General features: G+C 38.1%; 1 protein-coding gene across 1 annotated transcript; it reads right to left on the bottom strand.

The window, feature by feature from the left end:
• Positions 1–2,427: 2,427 nt before the first annotated feature.
• krt23.L (keratin 23 L homeolog) lies at positions 2,428–18,970 on the bottom strand. Its single transcript, XM_018234692.2, has 8 exons — positions 18,449–18,970; positions 9,848–9,930; positions 6,633–6,789; positions 6,010–6,174; positions 5,302–5,427; positions 4,707–4,927; positions 4,346–4,368; positions 2,428–3,356 (listed from the first exon to the last, which is right to left on the bottom strand). Exons 1-8 carry the CDS (start codon positions 18,833–18,835, stop codon positions 3,265–3,267), a joined length of 1,254 nt encoding a protein of 417 aa, XP_018090181.1. The 5' UTR covers positions 18,836–18,970; the 3' UTR covers positions 2,428–3,264.
• Positions 18,971–20,311: the final 1,341 nt, after the last annotated feature.

Here is a 20,311-nt window from a genome sequence, read left to right as displayed (position 1 = left end):
TATGGGCCAAATTAGGCTGATGAGATCATTTGTCTACAGAGCCAACCAACACATCACAATAGGGGCCAACATAAGCCTGTTGGGAGAGGATCATACAGTTTGAATGGGCTGCTGTGGTCCTCATCTGATTTTAAAATCTGCCAAGATGGTCATACAGGCCTTTATACGTGGGTCAATAAACTACCAATTCATTCTGGAGGAACCAAAAGAAATAATAACTTAGACATATGACTTTATCTGAGGTTTCACTGTTAACCTGAATGTTCTATAAATGAATTGGACCTACATTGTAAATTTAGCCATATGTACATTGGAATTTGGGAAGTGCACTCCTAATAAATCAAACCATATCATTCTTCCCACTCTGCCACAGGGTCCATGTTCTTAAAGATATCCTTGTCTCTCCAGCTCTAATGTACATACAGGTAGATTATTGAGGATCTTTCCATGTCAACAAGAAAACAAAGCAAAGCCCTTGTACCATTACAGTTCTGTCTGGTTCTTCAAACAGATACAAGACTCCACAGGTTATTAGAATAGCTGTATTTATTATAAAGGGCACAGGTATATTTAAATATCAGGAACAGATATCAGGGAATAGAAATATATTAACATTTTGCAAGAACAATTCTCACAACATCAGATACAAAAAAATAATAATTTTATCTTTGGAAGATCAGCGGTGTGCAGGTTGGACGTGAAAGAAAAAGTCAGTGCAAATGTTGCTGGTAGAGGAAGACTTGATTCCTTGTTAATTCAGTAAAAAAAAAAAACATTTTTCTGGACTATGTTTAGATATTGGATTCTGTAGGCCGGTCATTACTGAATACAAAACTCTAGTGCTAATAGATCCATATTTGAATTTAAACAGGTTATCTCCTATCTCCTTACCAGTAAGAATAGCACCAACTGGGAGGAGAATTTGTAGGCAAACACTGGAGAGCAAGTTAAAGGTGATAATATCAAAGTTGTGTCTATGGCTGTTGTGTCTATGAACTATATGTCTTAACCACCTTAATTGGATACCAAGTACGAAATCTCATTGGCTAATTTACTTTATATGCCTGACAACTCACCCTAAGGAATTAATGAAAACTCCAAGGGCCAAAAGAATTTGTCTACAGTGAAAAAAATAAAAATACTTTTTTTTGGTTGTGTTGGAAAGGACTTCTACAAAGTAGTGAGTTATCCACTTGCCCAGTTCTTAAATATGAGGGCGAATGAATACTTCATATATAGGGTGCCTTTAACAGACAGATGGCATAACCAAAGAATGTATGCCATCAGGACTTGTCTACTCCTACATACATCTACAATCTGAAACTTGTTTGTTCTTCCTATAGCACTTCCTTAAGAAGAAAACATTTAACAAACCTTTTAAATATCTTCCAAACAACATCCCTCTGTCTTTGTTATCAAAAACATCCTCCTTGTATTGCATGAATGTTATCTGTATCCTACAACATTTGTACCCATTCTCTTTAACCAGATCTTATTGTTTTCTCTTTAATTCAAATGTTTTGTGTGTGTGTGTTAATGGGCCTTTATATCATTATTTCACATAGTGTTACTTACACAGAACTGTACAAATTTTTATTTAGGCACAAGGGGACCATTCGCCAGAAAGCTTACAATCTAGAAAGGTTTAACCAAAGCTCAGGGAGACAGACTTGCAGAAAAACATTAAACATTGATCAGCCTATTTATGTACAGTCATAAAGGAAGTGAGAGAGGCAGATCTATTCAAATTTGAGGGTTTTTTGTGTTTTGAATCCTCATGATTTGTTAAAGAAAAAAAGAAAAAATTTGTATGACTGTAGAAGTCAATGGGAATTGTCTCTGCAGATTTCAAGCACCTTTATGTAATATGCTTCCCAGTTCATTAAAACAGTCAAGATTTTTCCCTTAAATTTGTATGTGCTCCAGAATTAAAAACAGAGTGTGTTTTGTAAGGTGTTTCCCCTAAAACTCAAAAAAATGATCAGTCTGCCTCAAAGACAAAGATTTAAGAATTCTCCTACTCAATAAAGAAGCCAAATGTCACAGCTGAGGGTTTAATGCAAGATTTAACCAAGTCAGTAAAAGAATTTAACATCTGTAAACTCTTGCAATCCAATGAATTCTGAACTGGTGCGGTACAGCCTAGCTGAGCAATCTGGTGCTTCATACTATGTTATATTCAGATAATTGCAGAAACAGGCTGCAATGGGGCCCTATGCTTACCAACTACCCAATGGCAGGCTGTAAGATTAGAACCAGCCAACACCCACCAACAAATTTATCAAAGAGTGAAGTTCCGCCACTAGAGTGAAATTCCGCAGCTCTCAATTCATTTCTATGGGATTTTGAAAGGTGTCTTTATCAATGGGTGAAAGTGAAAGTTCACCCTTTGATCAATACGCCTATAAAAATCCCATAGAAATGAATGGAGAGTGGCAGAATTTCACTCTAGTGGCAGAACTTCACTATTAACTTCACTCTTTGATAAATATACCCCATAGTGCTCTGTCCCTTGCACTGGATTTCCTACCTGGCACAAGATGCAAAGTGAAGCGTTACTCGGGGCAGAAGGTCTCTTTGCCTGGTCAGAACCACTCTTACACACAGTAAATAAACCTAGTAGAGTAACTCTCAGTTAAGGTGTACCACACCAGTTTAGAATGAATTCCTTGTCCTAGAGCACCGATCTTGTTGGGAGCAAACAATCAATTAACATTACTTTGTTTTATAGGCAAGAGACTAACTGGGTTATTTAATAAACCATTTAAGGTTAATTACTTGTCTAGTAACCTATATCATCTAATCAACTGTTTGAAAACACACCTTTGATTGGTTTCTATGGCTTATTAGATATGGGCAAAATTTACTACCCCATTAATGTCAATAGTGCTTAAAACCTTTCCAATCCCTATGTAAGATCTCACCATCATTTATAATAGCATCTTATAGAAGATGTTAGGTCAGAAGAGACGTATAACTACAATATCTTTCCTATTCACTGTACACCTGGAGTGTTGAGGTTGCTAAGCCCATCTAATACATTGCTGATGACATGAATTCATTAATAATTCCAGCAGTTCCTTATATGGCTGTAACAATTGTACTGATTTTGTTCTCTTCAGTAATACAAATGAAGATGGACGGTCTAATGGCAGATACCCCATCTAGTGTACAATAACAAATTTTATCATATGTAAACAGAATATAGCTTTATCACACTTCATTTTTTTCCCATCCCCAGTCCTTTAACTTTGGCAGTTGTCTTCACAGCTTTTTGGGTATTTCACTGACTTTGGTAGATATCACTCTTCCATTAACCATATCTTGCACTATTGTTGTGATTTTCCGATTTAAACCTGAGGGAACAAAGTTGTATTACTATTTTATGGATGAACATTGAGGCCTATGGCACTGAGGACTAATCTTCTATCATGTTCTTCAGCTGGTGGAGAAGTGTTGGGCCATGTCATTTAATTTAGTTGAATGGCTATAGCGCATGACGTTTTGTTCACTTATGACATCTCATTGACATGAACCAGAAGAGACAAAGGCTACATGGTGGATTATCAAATAAAAATGTGCATGTGACTGGAAAATGATCTGCATAATTAGTGGCAATCAAAACATTCCATGTGCCATTATCCTAAGAGCTAAGTTAATTCCAGACCAATCAAAATGCATTAACTTAACCTTATATCATGGAGCACCTCTGATATTATTCCTAAAATATGTGTCTGCAGAAAACTGGAAAGCACAAGATATTTATTGGTTTAAAAGCAAACAGTGGTTCCAATAGAATTATTTATATCATGACTGAACGGATGAGGACATTGCAGGACTTCTAATGAACAAACTGGTTGATAGCCACAGCTACTGCAGACCTTTTGAGCAGAGCATGTGTTGAATGAAGATAAAAATACACCATCTAAGGCACGGGGTAAGCCTTCCCAGCCTATGTTTGCACATTATGTCATTTAGTGTTTACTTAGTGTTTTTCCCCAGTTTTAACCTGCTCCACAGAGTTCCGAGCTATGTTCCTACTAGTGACTCATGCAGAGACTACAGAGCCTCATGCAATGATTCTGTATGTACGTTAGCATCGGGTCTGTGTGAAATGCTCATAAAGTTTGCTTTCTATAAATCTTAGACTCAGCCAATAAAATATGATGTCATTAGTTGGAATAAGACTGATTCCGATTAGAGCAGCACATACTGTATCGGCCACTTGGACGGTGATGTACCTGCAGGCACATGCTGACATGATTCTTCGCTAGGTTTTGATTTTTTTTAAGGTCATATTTAATAGATATTTAAATATATTCATGCCCTTTGTGTAATACATTACCTTCTGAACTGTCTGGTCTTCCCCTATAAAAAGAGATAATTATAACATTAGCTTGAACAGATAACACTTTCTGCATCAAATCATAATAGTCATTAAATTAGTTAAATTAGTATCCTTTTAACTTTCTGCACTTCTGATCATTTGGGCAGTAAAAAAGAAATGAATGTACCAAAATATCGTAGAGTCACTGTCTAAAATTACTTATTTAATATGAATAATCTCCCCCTGTTGTCTCAGTCCTAAAGTATTATTATTTTAATTGGACAATCTATTCTTGGGTGGAGATCCTGAAAACATTTGTTGGGGGGGGTGTTACTGAACTTGTTATTTTCATGAGTCTTTGTATGAGATATACAATTACCTTGTCTTGTTTCCTTCCAGCAGCTCCCTGTAGGTAGCAATCTCATTCTCAAGTCGAGTCTTGACATCCAGAAGGGCCCGGTACTCGATGTTCTGTCGTTCAAGCTCACCCCTCAAATTACTCAGCTCAGACTCCATTCTGCATATTGTTGACTGGATCTTCTGGAGCTGTTCTGCAGAATTGGCCTGTGTTTGGGCTAATGTGCTTTCAAGCCCATGTTTCTGAGAAGGGCAGAAAAGGGATTTATCACCTATGATTCTAGTTACAAGACTAAGACTGCCAGCTCATATATTTGTGGATAGGTTGTCCCTCTATCTTTCTGCAATGGCACTCAGTATAAGGTACACCATTTCTTTTTAGTTGTCCATCGAATTATGATTGTATTCTCTAATGTATCTATACTACCTAAGCACTGTAACCATCAATTACCTAGGAACATTCATTGAGGTGGGAGAGCATGTATCTTCTATACAGTGGATATCATCATCTTGTTCAACATGAGATCTTTCTCTATGCTGACTTTAATTTGCTAAAAAACATATTTACTGATACATGAGCATGGACTACACTAAAATGATAACTAAAAGGTTCTCACCCTTCTTATCTCTCCTTGCAGTTCGATTTCCAAGGTCTGGAAGGTGCGTTTCAGGTCCTTGATCTGGTTCCTGCTGTTCTGCAAGGCCTCTGTGTTGGAGTACACCTCCTGCTCTACAGTGGATGACTGGAAAAAATTATTATAATAATTATAATTAATTATAATTATTATATCTCATTATTTCCTTGTCCTTTATTAAATTCGCCTTTAGACAACAATATATTGTGATTTTTACAATAGGATTCTATTTAAAATTAAATTATCAAAACAATTTGACATACAGGTATTTTACCAATAATGCATTGTTTTCTCACAGCTATATATTTTGAGGATGGTGTAGGTGCCTTGTTAGCAGGTGGAGGTGTGCATTCATCTTCTGATTATTGTCACTGCACCTCTGCTCTGTTCTACATGGAGTTGCTTGGATATCTCTTGGGGTGACAACAGAAGCTTGAGACCCCAAAAGGTTGTTGGTGAATGTCACCATTGGGGAAGCTCTCCATGAAGGTCAAAGAGTAGCAGCTGTGCAGGCTCCATTTCTGTGTCCAGAGCTTCCGGTGTGTTAAATAAATTATTTGAATGTTGCATGCAAAAAAATTTACAACATCCCCTAAACAGACCACATTTGTAATTCATCTACTTTTTCCAGTAAACACATTTCTTGAAATAAGAATTGTTTTCATAGTATTTATAATGGTGTTCAAGTACCTGCTTACTGTACCAGTCTGCAGCCTCCTTACGGTTCTTCTCAATGAGCGCTTCATACTCTTTTCTTATATCTGCTATGGTCTTGGTCAAATCTACTGATGGGGGTGCATCAAGTTTCACATCTACCGAGGAGCCTTTCTTCTGAAACTGGGCAAGCTTCATGTCCTTCGATTTAAAGCAGAGACAAAGAGGATAATTGGAAGATAACATTTACAGTTTACAGCTGGGATGTAATAAATGATGAAAATGGAAAATAATGCTTAAAAAGAAACAAAAATTTTAGCTGGGCTTAGTGCATGTATGAAGATGGAGTATTTTTTGGTGCAAATGGCTTTTTCATGACATACACTGTGTCATTGTGTAAACTATAAAAAAAATCCCAGTCATTTTGCCCACTAATGGATGTGTTGCTAAATACATTTGTCGATTTTCAAAAGAAAATCTGTTCCCATCACACATATTTTTCCATGAATGACTTATTATAGTATTTTTTAAAAAGCAGAGTCAGCTCCACTATTTGCACAGTAGTTTTACCAATGGGGATCGATAGGGTATGGATAATGAAGTGAGCTTCTCATTATGACTGTAGACTTGGAGACAGCTAGCTAAACCATGGCTCTTACTTCTTCATGGCCCATCCGCATGTAGATCAGTTCTTTTCTCATTCCTTCAACTTCCATCTCCAGGTCTGTCCGTACAATGGTGAGATTGTCCATTGCTCTACGTAAACTTTCCAAGTCATCTTCCAGGGCTGTGCGTATAGCTTTCTCTGTGTCATACCTTATTGGAAAGGCAAAATAAGGTTGTGCCCATCAACAGGGATAGTATACAGAGATAAATACTTGGATCCTCAATGCATAGACCATTACTTTGAACACAGAGATCATCAGAGGGATAACAAATGAAGCACATAGGAAGCAGATGGCTTTTGTGCATGTAACATGCAATTTTACCACCTTAATGAACGATGTACCAGGCGGACAAATCAAATCAGCTGCAACTGCAACATAAAAGGCTAACTCTCAATGGAAAAACAGGTGTTTTAGTGGTGTGAAGGTAGCATTGAGAGAAGGGGTGCCGTATGGGTGGGCCTATGATCACTGTACAACTGAATGGGTATAAGGGAAATACAAGAGGTGGCATGCCTGAAAAGAGCACTTTAATAACCCCCAGCTCTAGGGAAAAAGTAATTACAAGGTTGTCTGTGCATGTTGTGAGAGGCATAAATATGACTTAGAAATAAATGCAGAGAAGATGTACAAGGTTAAATGCAATCCTTTAATCAAGCAGGCAATGCTTATACACTTTTTTTGGTATCTCCAAGCCTGTCGCCACCTCTGGTGTTTCCAAAAATGGCATAAAAAATCAGTTGTGTTAATGGCTGCAAGAGCAACCAAGAATACTGCCACTTCCCAGATAACAGTAGCCATTAACTCATTTGCACACAGTTAATCAGAGCAGGCTGAAGGAATGCATTGGTGTTGGAGCAGGCTCAAGGGGTGCATTGGTGGTGCAAGCTAAAGGGGTGCATATGTGGGGTCAAGTGCCTTTGTAAATAGTATGAATTTGCATTCTAGTGCATGTGATTGTGTTTGTAGGGGTTATTTATGGATGCACCAGCAAGTGTGGGTGCTTTAAAAATCCTCTTTGCTGGGTGCTCTAAAATTGACCTACTGCAGGGTACAAATTGATGCAAATAATAAGTACTTCTACACTTCCATATGGTTTCCAGTCCTCCACCCTGTCTCTTATGATGATGACTCCCTATGTGTAACTTTCTGAGCTGCTTTATTATAAGTGCATGCCTACCCATTATACATTTATTGAGGAAGTTATTCAATTGTTAGAACTAGCTTGCTAAAAAAATATCAAATGCCAAATCACTCCCTTTTTTTACTGAATTTCTCTGGTCAGAATCCTTCCTACGGTTACCTCATCTGTGACCTTGATGCTACATTTGGAATTAGAGTGCAACATTCCTGCAAAAGGGGATTTGCCAGCAAAGAAATGTCCCCTCCTAGTCTATGTTTACTGGCAATAACCGTCCCATGACTTGCTGTTTATCAGTGTTTTCATTTCTGCTCTGATTCACTTTGAATGTTTCGGCAGCACATGGAAAGGCACCGCCTTTTCTCTAAGAGAGAGAATCTGTTTAGGGGTCAGATTTTAGGGGTTGCTCTGTTTAGCAACAATTTAATTCAACCCAATGTTGTATTTGTTTTGCCACCAATAAGAATTATTTTATATTAGACATAACGAAGCAAGTCATGGGCCAAACATTTAAGAATATTCATTGCAGACACATAAAAGTTTCACTAGATCTACAAAGGCAACATTCACATGAGTGCAAATCCTGTACAAGTGTTAGAAAGGTATATTTCTCCTTAGTGGTTTGATGACTTTTCCCAGCAGAACATTGCCTAGGTGAAGATCATCATCAACATCTATGACCCTACATTCCATGCCCCCAACAATTCCCAGTAGCTACATCAGGAGATGACCAACAACCACAGCAAGTGATCAACAAGAACCATGAAATATTCGGGGCATTTTATTAATGGTAGGGAATGTAGAATAAGTAGAAGTGATAGTCAACCTCAGCAGAGAGATGATCTTTATAACAGAAGTCTATGACTATTCTTCTGTGCACATAACAACATATGTATCAAGCTCTAAAAATACATTCAGGTTCCTGTTTCTTCCTGTTTTTATAACGATGGTATTTTGGCACAGTTAAAATTTAACATAGTTAATTCTCATGTATTAAATCCTAGTAACTCTGAGAATAATATGGCTTTATTATTTTTTATATAGTAGGGACACAGTACAATAAAATATTTTAAAGCTGGTTCACTATACCCACTCCCTTCCTCTAAAACGACAGGGTGTGTTTTCAACTGGTAGAATATATATATATATATATATATATATATATATATATATATATATATATATATATATATATATATATATATATAATCATACATTTAGGACTATAAAAAGCATAATCATAATTGAATCGTTTTACACAGAACCTCCATGATAATGCAGATTAAGTTAAGTTAAGTTACATCATGTCTGCACCTCTTTAAGAATATTCATTTTTATGTAATATAATTATGATGAATGTAACATCATGTCATGAATTCTATGAAACAGAATGAGTTATAGTGTATATACAAGGATGTCGTATTATGCAGAGGCCTGGACTTTGTGTCTTGTAGCTACAAGTGTGTCAAAATGAGTGGGCACCACCCCAACCATGATTCCCTGTAGAAAACAACCCCTTTAGACTGTAAGCTCCTTGAGCTTGCACTTTGTGTACTGTGTACTTGCCAGCTAATGTACCTTAAGATGCACTTAAGAGACCTACTATTAATACATTCTGTTCCCTCCTGCTTTTAGTTCCTATTATATTCAACAAGTGTAGATGACATAGTGCTGTCTCTTTCCCTTGCATTCATAAAGGAAACACTATATCACTGGTTCCTCATAAAGTGACCATTGAGTGTGTGTAAATGTAACAAGGGCCTTAAATTGATGCTAAATAATAAGCATCACAGGAAACTAGGAAATGGATACATTTGTAGAGAAGAGAGTCCCACCTCATTTGTTTGTAGAACAGCAGTAATCATTGGAGGGGAAGCCAAGCTTTGCTCCAGAATTTTCCATTTTTATTGAATAAACTATTGGAAGAAACTCAACCATTGTAGACGCATGTATTTAGGGTGTAATTTATGGGAAAAAGATAAATATTGGCCAAGCATGCCACAAATGAGAAGATGAATGGTCAGCTAATTCATATAACAACTTGCAGTGATGTACTGTGTTGACTTACTTGCGTTCGAAGGTGTCGAAAGCTAATTTAGCATTTTCCATCTGTAGTTTTATCTTTGCTCCATTCATGTGTCCATCTAGGAGCTGTGGAATAAATATGAATAAAATCAAATATACAGTAGAGAGCCTGTAGTGCTTACATTTTAATTGTTAAAACTTAAAAAACGTATATATGTAATTATTTCTTTAAAATATATATATTGTTAATAAAGTGTTGAATATGTTCTAATAAACTTTGCTTTGGTTGTAATCAGTACATGGTGTTGTCACTTGTGCACATGACTTACTGACACTTGTGTATTATTTAGCAGATAATGTAACTCCTACTGTGGCAGTCGCACTTCTATTCCCATCTCAGAATTAAATGACCTGTCCATGTTGACTTCTTATATCTTAAACTTTGAACAGGTTGGTCTAAAAGCTTATCTGCCACAAATTCTGTGTTTTATGTCTCCATTAAAACCTTTTTCCTGTTCTGATTTAATGAAGTCCTACAGATATCTCATTTGTACTTCACGTGTGGGAAGCTTTCTTGTTTTGAAGTTTTGTGTCATGTTGAAGGCGTCGGTCTTTTGTTTGAAGCGGCAGCACAGGTTGTGTTAATGCAATGCATTTGTGCAATAACCCTACAGATAGTGACAGAGGGTGGAACTCAAGTACAGATGCCTCGGATGCATCCAAAATAAACATCAGTTCAGGTTCCAAGTACATGCCGCCCCAAACACTGCAACAGTCTAACACAAGGTTGATGATTGCTGCCCACTTTTGTATCTACAACATAATCCCTTCCTTTTATATATAATGCAATGTTATACACAACATTAAACTTAAACAAGAGTAGACAATTAATGCTACAATGGGTCTTTAGACTTTGTACAACTCATATTCCAGACAGAAAGCTCATACCAGTCAACACAAACAAATTTGTGGTCAAGGAAGTCCCTTCAATGTCTACAATGTGGCATGACTAAACAAGGGTCTGGGGCAGACTTCTGTTAGTAATCAAATCTTAAGAACCCCTTCCAACATCCTTTCCATGGCTAGAAGTGGGGTTTTGTTCAAGAAAAAGCTGGTGTAACAAAGGACATGTGTTCCTTAATATTTATGAAGGGTCAACAGCATTTTACCAATAAAAATGGTGGGATTCATCTGCCTAGAAGTACAATCTTCCAACCAAATGTGGGAATTACCCAAACGTTTTGTAGAAAAACCATGTGGAGGCATTAGGCTTATGGTACATTGGACTATCTTGCTAGAATGGAAACTTCCCAGTTGAAGTTCAAGGAGGATACATTCCACAGGATTTATTTACAGAGGTTCATGTAAGACAATATCATTAGTAGGAAGACCCTTCTATCGAAGTCGAGATCTGGGGCTCTTCATCTATAGTGTATATCAATTCTGCCAGGCTCATTTCCAAAAAAACAAATCTTGCTCATTGCAGCTCCGACAAGCTAAACATACTTGTCATGTTGAGAATCTACCTGTGTGTATGGCACAAATACAGTCTCGCTAATCCCCTGAACATTTATTGAGTCTAGACACAGATGTTTCCTGCCTTATGTACATAAACCTCCTAGGGTCCCATTATTGCTATAGATTCCCCAATTGTCTGTGAATCAAAAGGCAAATACTGTTGTTCTAAGGAGTGTATCTCTTATTTATTTTCTCATAAGCTCAAGACTCATAAGTTTCAAGACATTGGTTATTGTATATAACGAGCATTGCTTTAGTGGAAGAATTACGCCTTTAGTGAGTTTATATCCAAAATATAATAGCAACCATCATTTTCCAAAGAGTTTTAGATTTACCTTAATCCAAAGCAATATGTACAGATGGAAATAAGCAGCAATCTATATCCTCCTACTTTACTTGCAGTTTTAGGAGAATGTTAATGTAATGTAACTCCATCTTGCAATGAACATGTATTTACACTTTAATACAATTTTTTTATCAATAGATAATGTGTGCATCTGCGTATATATATATATCTCTTTGCTGTGCCACCATGGGCTAGTCATCTGATAAGACTGTGAATTAACCAACTGTCATCAAACAAACGACACTGTCATTTTACTACAGATGTCTATTTGTTCAACAAAACAAATATATACATTGAGACAAGCATTATTATTCGAGGTTTGCCTGCTGGAACAGAAGACAAGAACATTTCATTCAGTGATATTTCTGTGGATGTCACAAATGCTGTTGTTCAGCGCAAGTATTGGCCAAATATCATTTAAACACTCTGGTGACTTCAAATAAATAAAAATAAATATCATCTAGAGTCACATCTTCTCAACATGACGGGGAATACAGTGACATCTACTCAACTTATTTTACAGCAATGGCTTCTTATAGATAACATACTTAATTTTATGGCACTTTATAGGGCCCTATTATCTCTATTATCTATGTACTTTGGTGTGCATGTCCCATGTTTAATCACTATATGAGAAGCTTCTAGAATAGCTTGGAGTTTTAGAAATGTATGTGGGATGGAACTATTTATAGACAACCCTGTTATGGGGATTTTTGGAAATCCTCAATTTCTTTGCCTTCTGGGCATTTGTTACAGTGCTGTTACCTTAAAAGCAACCTGTGTCTATTAGGAGACAATGAAATCCATAATAAAACAGCTGTTACTTGAACAGAGAGATTTTTTCAATTTATTCAATTTCACTGGGCTGCTCAACTGAAGGAAAATAAAGTGGATTCAATTTTCAGGGTATTTTAGAATACCACTGCCCCTTAAGAAAAACCCCTTGTTCCACTTCAAGTGAATATTGTCTTTATAGTGGCAATGGGCAAAATATTATTCATGGCCCATAATGATCCCCACGATGGGGAATACAGTGACTTTTAGTAACATTTGCCAATGTGTATTTTTATTGTCTTAAAAAAGGAAATCCTAAAAGAGTAAGGGGCAAATTCATCAAGGGTCGAATTTCGAAGGGGTTAAATCCCTCGAAATTCGACTGGGGAATAGAATCGAATAGGCAATTCGGGCGAATTTACGCGCTGGAATTGGCGAATATTCGCCAGGCGAATAGGCGCTCGATCAAATATTCGCTTGAAGAATTTTTCATTCGATCGAATGCCTTTTTATTCGATCAAAAACTTGGAAAAATAGCCTATGGGACTTTCCCATAGGCTTTTAAATCAATTCGGTAGGTTTTAGGTGGCGAAGTAGGCAGTCGAAGTATTTTTAAAAGAGACAGTACTTTGACTATCGAATGGGCGAATAGTCGCAGCGTTTTTGCGCTCGATCAAGTACTTTGACTATCGAATGGGCGAATAGTCGCAGCGTTTTTGCGCTCAATCTATTCGAATCATTCTACTCAGGCGAATTTAAGCCAATTCGATAGTCGAGGAGCACAAAGATTCAAGGTTTTTTTACTTCGAATCCTTCACTCGTTAGTGTTAGTGAATCGGCCCCTTATTGTCTGTCTGAAGTTGACAGAGGCAAAACCACATACTTGGAATAGATTATACAGCTGTGACTAATCTTTCTACTCTAAATGTAAGATCCATAAATAATATAATTACTGAGCAATGTCATACCTTATCTAAGTATTAATGTGGAAGGAAGAACGTCCAACCACAGTCTATTTAAGAAAAGAATGCATTAACCTTGTACATACTTTTTATCTCCCATATGAGTAGATGTTGCAAGTGGCTGTTATTTATTACCTTATTAGGTGAGACCAAAGGGTTTATTCTCTCATCAGAGTTCCATTCAGCAGGAGGAATGTCTCCCTGAAGCATCAGAGTTTTTGTTACTACCGAATAGATCTGATTTCAGGAACACAGCAAGGAAATGTGTCCATCGTGAATACTAAAGGTATTGAGAAAAGGTGGTAACAGAACACCTTTGATATTTGACTCTTTTTATATATGCAGTTCTGGTCTGCCACTTTTTTCCTGGTGATCAGACATTCATTGAATGCAAGTTAAATTTACTGATATTGACAGTATAAGCCTCCATTTGGCTCAGACAATGCTTAGTAGAGTAAAATGCTACTTTAGGTCATGCTGGACACCTTCCATTGGCGGGATTATCAATGTAAAAAGTATTCCAGTTTATGGAAGGATCATATTGCCGACTGCACAAGTGGCTGAACCCTTCTCTACCCTCAGGCAACTTAAGTGAGTTAGAAGGGGCAAGTTCCTCTGGGATGAGGACACATTATGGGCATTTTTGTAAAGGAAAAAGAACTCTACAGGTTTCAAGGGTCTGGGGGTCAAGTCAACAAGGAAACACCATTATACATATCTTCCTAACAACATAATATACTGGAATTCAGATCTGACTTCCATGCAATTCCTCAGGTGAGTGATCAAGAAAGTTCTGGAGAGATGCTATGATCATGCCCCAGTTGAAGCCTGCTGAAACTCCATCAAAACAGGGTAAATCATATAACATAATCCACCAATTGTTATTTTGTTCTCCACCACACTGAATCTCAAGTATTAACTCATCTAAATCTTCCTTCTGGGTCACAACCTGGTGTAGTAGAGACAAATGATACATTTTTGGCATTGCCTTGGACTATAGAAAACTGCTCCAAACAGCAAACACAATTAAAATGCCCTTGTGTGCAGAGCCCTTAGGAGCACTCTTTCTTCTCCAGTAAAGAAATGCAGGAAAATCAGTATATACATGGAACCTACTGGACAGTACTATTCTACATGGGTATGCAGCCATTATCCACAGTCATTCAACAGCAGGGCAGTTTGCTGATTTTCTACAAAAAATAAGTCTACAATGCTCAGTTACTCCCCATAGTGCCAATTCCTGTTATTTTTATTCCTATACTATACTTTGATTGCCAAGATTACATCTATCCAAGGAGAGGCTTAAGGGTTGTTTTACATGTGTTTTATAGCGGGTGGATCTGCCTTTGTCTTCACATAAAGACTTTTCCACTTGTTAATCCGATGCCCTTTAAAACTTACAATTGCTTGTATGTTATGTAACAAAGTTTGGTGGCAGACGGTAATATAGATTTAATTTGCACATCCAGTCCTGTGTAAAAAGATTTGAGCTCAATTCACTTTCTTTTGTGCATTTTTTTATTCATTGAAGTCTTATTGGTTTAGTGGGAAAATAAAACGAATGATTTGTGAATGAGTAATTATGTTCATTTTGCCCCAACCTATTAAAGGGGTATAGTTGGACAGAACAAGGAGTGACCTGTTTTAGGGTGCTGTGAAAAGCTTAATGAGGCCTTAGGTCAAACATCCCATAGCTGGGAGACAGCAGAAAGATACCTCCACCTGTATATTTCCATTCTTAACATCATTACTTGATCATCTCATTATTTGAATGTTGAGACCCCAGTGCAAACCATGATCAGTATATAAAGAAACGGAAGTCCTTCATGTTTCTCTGTAATATAGAATTTGCTTAACCAAATTGTACCAGCTCTCTTTGTGTGTTCTTCCTCGGTACCTGTCTATTTACATAGCTTGGCATGATCATTTTATATTGGGAGACGCTGGAACTCATATTAACAGAAATGTAAAACATCATGATTTTTAACCCACAATGCAGTGGGGGGGGTTCCCTAGAATATGAGCATAAACATGCCTGCTGCAAAATGTTAAGGTGTTCGTAAGGTGCAAACTGTCCCAATATAGGTCCCAATATGGTCAGCATCATTATGGCACACTGGCTTTGGCTGTACAAAAGTTTCTTGTACCATATATACTCGAGTATAAGCGAGTTTTTCAGCCCCCAAAGTATGCTGAAAAACGCTACCTCGGCTTATACTCAGGTCAAGTGCAAAAACGGTCCAAGAATAGTTGCCGGCGTCCAAGAATAGTCTCCCAAGAATATTCGCCGGCGTCCAAGAATTGTCGCCGGCATCCAAAAACAAGATGCCGGCACCTCCAATGGGAGCAGAAACACTCAATTTTTTGATTGAAACTTACCAGAAGCTGCTGCATTTCTCACCCTCGGCTTATACTCGAGTCAATAAGCTTTCCCAGTTTTTGGAGGTAAAATTAGGTACCTCGGCATATACTCGGGACGGCTTATACTCGAGTATATACGGTAGCTGTTTTGGCCACTGTTCAACTGATGCAAAAGAAATAGGGTTATATATTAAATTATATTTGTATAATCCTCCTCTCTGGCCCATATTATGCACAAAGCTCTCTAGTCTCCTGCCCAGGCTTCTATCAGTTTTGTATGACTCCCACAAGGGTCCTGAGAGCCAGTTACACCAATACAAGAACCTGGATATGTTTAATGTGGTCACATCACAGCGGGAACCAGATTCAAACCTAAAGATTTCCGTTTCACTACAACACTAGTTGGGCAGCATTGCCTTATATTGAAAAAGAAGAAAAACGCCATTCACTTGTTTTTCCAGCCATTTTTATTGTGATTAAGCTTAATGTTTTGGGATGGATAACTCTCTCTTCATCAGGAATGCTGATCCACCTCCCCGAAACACTAAGCTGTACCACAATCCAGTTTTTGCTTAATAAAATTGCCTAAACAGCTTGAATGCAAGTAAGTGTTACATTACAAGATACTGTTATCATTGTCATTAGACATTTTCAATTAGTCAGACTGGTGCCAATCTCTTTCCAGTAATATCATGAATGTAAAATTGCTTAAAATGTTTTTTGGGGGGATATTGCAATTAGGTATGCACTGAATCCAGGATTCAGATCCTTCTGCCCTGCCAAACCATATTAAAATCTGAATTTGCATATGCAAATTAGGGGTGGGGAGGGAATCACGTGACTTTTTGTCACAAAATAAGGAAGTAAAAATGTTATCCCCTTCCCATCCATTATATGCACCGAATCCACTATTTTTGATTCAACTGAACCCCCAAATCCTTCGCGAATGATTTGACCGAATACCAAACCAAATCCGAATTATGATTAGGGGGGTCCTCTGGTACGGTGATCCACTTTATGGGTTAAAAGGTCCCCTGCTATTTGTCTATAATGTAAAGTCTAATCATGTCCCCTCGCAAGTGTCTTTTCTCCAGTTTTATGTTCCGCTTCCAAACTGATTGTCCTATTAAATATGTTGCATGTTGTCGTATAAATAATGTGAAAAGATCTGACACAAGAGATATAACGAATTGTTCTTTACAGAACCCTCAAGGATCACAAGTAAACTATATTCTTGGTTTGTGTTGCATATAAAATGTTTGGACACTGTCCAGTGGGTCTGTTTTATTAGTAGACTTTATAACTCGCAATATCATTTGTTTGCCTTTTGTGTATAATGGTGATTAATGTTGCTGTTTGCTATGCATTCTTTTTCCCTCTGGCCAGTTCCATTCATTTTTGTGCAAATATACTGCCTTTTCACTTGTTATCTAGACATTCCTTGGTTTGTTATTGGCCCTTTGTGCTGTTGAACTGGTCCTGATGCAACACTTGTTTTACTTACAGCACATTGTGAGCTGCACCCATGCTGACGTTGCTTTAAGGTGGATATACACTGTACCCTAGTTTACTCTTTGCAGAGGAGCCATAACTAAACGGTGTAGCACTACTACTATAGGCACCAACTCTACTATGTCTCTTATTCCTCTTTGAGACTACTGTAACCATAGTGCCCTGCTCTGCTACCTGCACAGTCAAAAAGTATACTTGTAGTACATTATTGAGCTTTCTCATAATGTATGTACCCTGTGCATAGAGTATAAACGGGCTCCACTCTATGACATGCTCTATCAAAGCATGGGCCTTCCTAGAGCTCTTGCTGAACCCTAAAAGTTGTTTCTTGTGGTAACAAAGGAGATTCAAAGTCAAACATTTCTTAAATCCATTAACCCTAACCATGGGGCTTTGGAAATTCTCCAATATCCAGTGAGATATGCTGCATCCAATGGATGTTTATTATCATGGGAAATGCTGATGCTGACACGTGACCAATAAAGCCGGATTTACCGGAGCATTGGCCTAACCCAGTTGCAGTAACTATTAGTGGTTAGAACTGTTGAACTATGGGACATCCCTAAAAAGACAATTAAAATATATAATAAAGTATTTAACATATGCTCCTAAGGATCATAGTGTGATATTAAAGATTTTTGGGGTTATGTAATAAAAGGCATTACGTTTGACCAGGATCAGTAACCCATAGCAACCAATCAGCAGGAAGCATTTGCTGGTCACCTGTTTAAAAGCAAACATCGTATTGGTTGCTGTGGGTTACTGCTCTTGGGCAAACTTAGCTCCTTTTATTGCATATGGGGTTAGTATATTAATATGAAATGAAATTGTATTTGTTGTTGTTTCTGTGCCCTTTCTGTGTTCCTGCCCTATCATGTGTAGCATAGTAAATACTCAAAGCGGGAAATAAACTGCGCAAACCAACAGAGGGCCGTAAGTTTGCTGAATGTGGACGTTATGAAATTCCACATATCTTTCATTCTTTAGGGCATTGTGGCATGTAGAAAGATCTATGCGACTGTGATAACATGCCCTTTCATACGAAGCAGAAGTGTATTTTGCCTTAAGGGTACAAAGGTACCAAAGAAAAGCCAGCTGTTGTGTTTCCACCCACTGATTCTAAACACGGAGAACACCTGTGGGACCGTGTGAGAAGCAGAGAAGCACATACCTGAGATTGCAGCTCGGAGATGGTCTTCTCATACACGCTATAATCTCGTTTGTGCTTCTGAGTCCTGTTCTTGTGCCATTCCTGGATTTTACTTTCCAGACCAGTATTGGCCTCTTCCAGGGATCGGACTTTCTCTAAGTAGGAGGCCAGGCGGTCATTTAAGTTCTGCATTGTCTCTTTGCCATTCTGGGTTGTTAGATTTTCCCTAAAATCCTTTGTATAATCAAAGACGCCTGAACTGGAGGAAAACTGGATTGGCTTGGAGATCCGGCTCTGGGTGCCATTGCTGGCACCGTGCGTGCTGGAGGAGCTGGAACAGATTCTTACTTGGGAGAAACTTTCATTGAAGGAGGACGATGAGAAGTGGAAATTAGAGTTAAAACTCATGATGGCATCGGCTCGGGCATCAGCTGCTGTACAGACGGATAATATCTTTGCTTGTGTACTTTATGTCATTCACAGGGGGAGTTGCCAAGTAATGCAAATAGTATTGTGTCATCTCTCATTAAGTACCTTTCCTATTGCTCAAACCTGTATCTCCGTCTTATTATTCTGAATAAGAGCCGAGCCTCCTACTGACTCGTTTTTTTTTTAACCCTCTTTCTTATACACTGCAAGGTGTGTCTGAGCTGGAGGCTGACACTGAATTCCCAATTCTCATTGTAATCAAAGCCAGTTTCTCACTCATGTCTCAGAACATTCTTTTTTAGCGTTTGCTGTGCCTGGCAGAGAAGAGCAACAATTAACCCATTTCCCACCATTGCTGAGGAAAAGTGCAAAAAGGTTTGCTTTATACTAAGTTTAATTATATATAAGGCTTGATTACATTGTTTATACTTTAATAGAGCACCCGTGCTCAGAATTCTGCATCTGCACCACATAGCTTACAATCTAAGGGGCAAATTCACTAAGATTCGTAGTTGCGCCAGGCGTAACTTCGCCGCACTTCGACACACTTCGCCAGGCGTAGTTTTGCCAGCGCTTCGCAAATTCACTAAAATCCGAAGTTGCGCTCAGGGGTAGCGTAAGGTTGCGAAGTTGCGCTAGCGTTGATTCGCTAAGTAAAGCGAAGTTACGCTAGCGAAGACTAATTTGCATACGGCGCGAAATTCAAATTTCAATGGAGGAATACGTATCAGCACTACAAATGCCTAGAAAACCTTCAAAACCTCAAATAAAAATTTTATTTTGCCCTACACATGTGCCCACTGTCTAGGTAAGTTGCCATGAGTCAGGAAATGTAGGGGGGAAGGAGGGGAGCCCCAAAAAATTTTTCAATCTTTTTCAGCCTATCACCCATAATGTAGAAAACACGCCAGCGTTTTTTGGGACTTAGAAACATTTTTGACTTTTTTTTAAACAATCCCTATCTACTCTATTGCGCTTCGCCAGGTCTGAGGTGGCGAAGGAAGTCTAGCGTAAAAGGTAGCGTTCAGTACACTGCGCACGTTAGTGAATTTGCGTAGTTACGTCGCTAGCGAAACTTCGCCAGACGTAAGGGTGCGAAGTAACACTAGCGAAACTACGCCAGCGTTCGTTAGTGAATTTGCGCAGTAACGAAGATGACAAACGCTAGCGAAGTAATGCTAGCGTTCGGCGCTTAGTGAATTTGCCCCTAAGTCTCACAAAGGCTCGCTGATCAAAGTAAAAAAAAAAGGGTGTTATGTAAAGTTGAAACTAATGATAAACAATGGAAAAGAAAAATGGCAGAAGATGTTATTTATAGGCTTCCTTTGTAGAGGTTCTCCTCACATCATCTCTAAGAAACTTGTCGAGTCTCCAGTTAATGTCCCTAAGGGTTTCTTTGTTTCTATTTATATATCAGGCACCAGCTTAGAGCTTACAGGTTCAGTTTGGACAGGC

The sequence above is a fragment of the Xenopus laevis genome, chromosome 9_10L (genome assembly GCF_017654675.1).
Source record: "Xenopus laevis strain J_2021 chromosome 9_10L, Xenopus_laevis_v10.1, whole genome shotgun sequence".
Classification (NCBI taxonomy): domain Eukaryota; kingdom Metazoa; phylum Chordata; class Amphibia; order Anura; family Pipidae; genus Xenopus; species Xenopus laevis.
Note: the sequence above shows the minus strand (reverse complement) of the source record. Positions and strands in the feature narration are given on the sequence as shown.

Excerpts from the sequence above, each read along its gene's own strand:
- krt23.L (XM_018234692.2), bottom strand. The coding sequence starts at position 18,835 with ATGAGTTTTAACTCTAATTTCCACTTCTCATCGTCCTCCTTCAATGAA. Across the intron at positions 4,369-4,706 it reads CTGGAAGGAAACAAGACAAG|GGGAAGACCAGACAGTTCAG; the intron begins GTAATTGTATAT and ends CTCTTTTTATAG. Across the intron at positions 3,357-4,345 it reads AAGACCAGACAGTTCAGAAG|GTTTAAATCGGAAAATCACA; the intron begins GTAATGTATTAC and ends TTGTTCCCTCAG.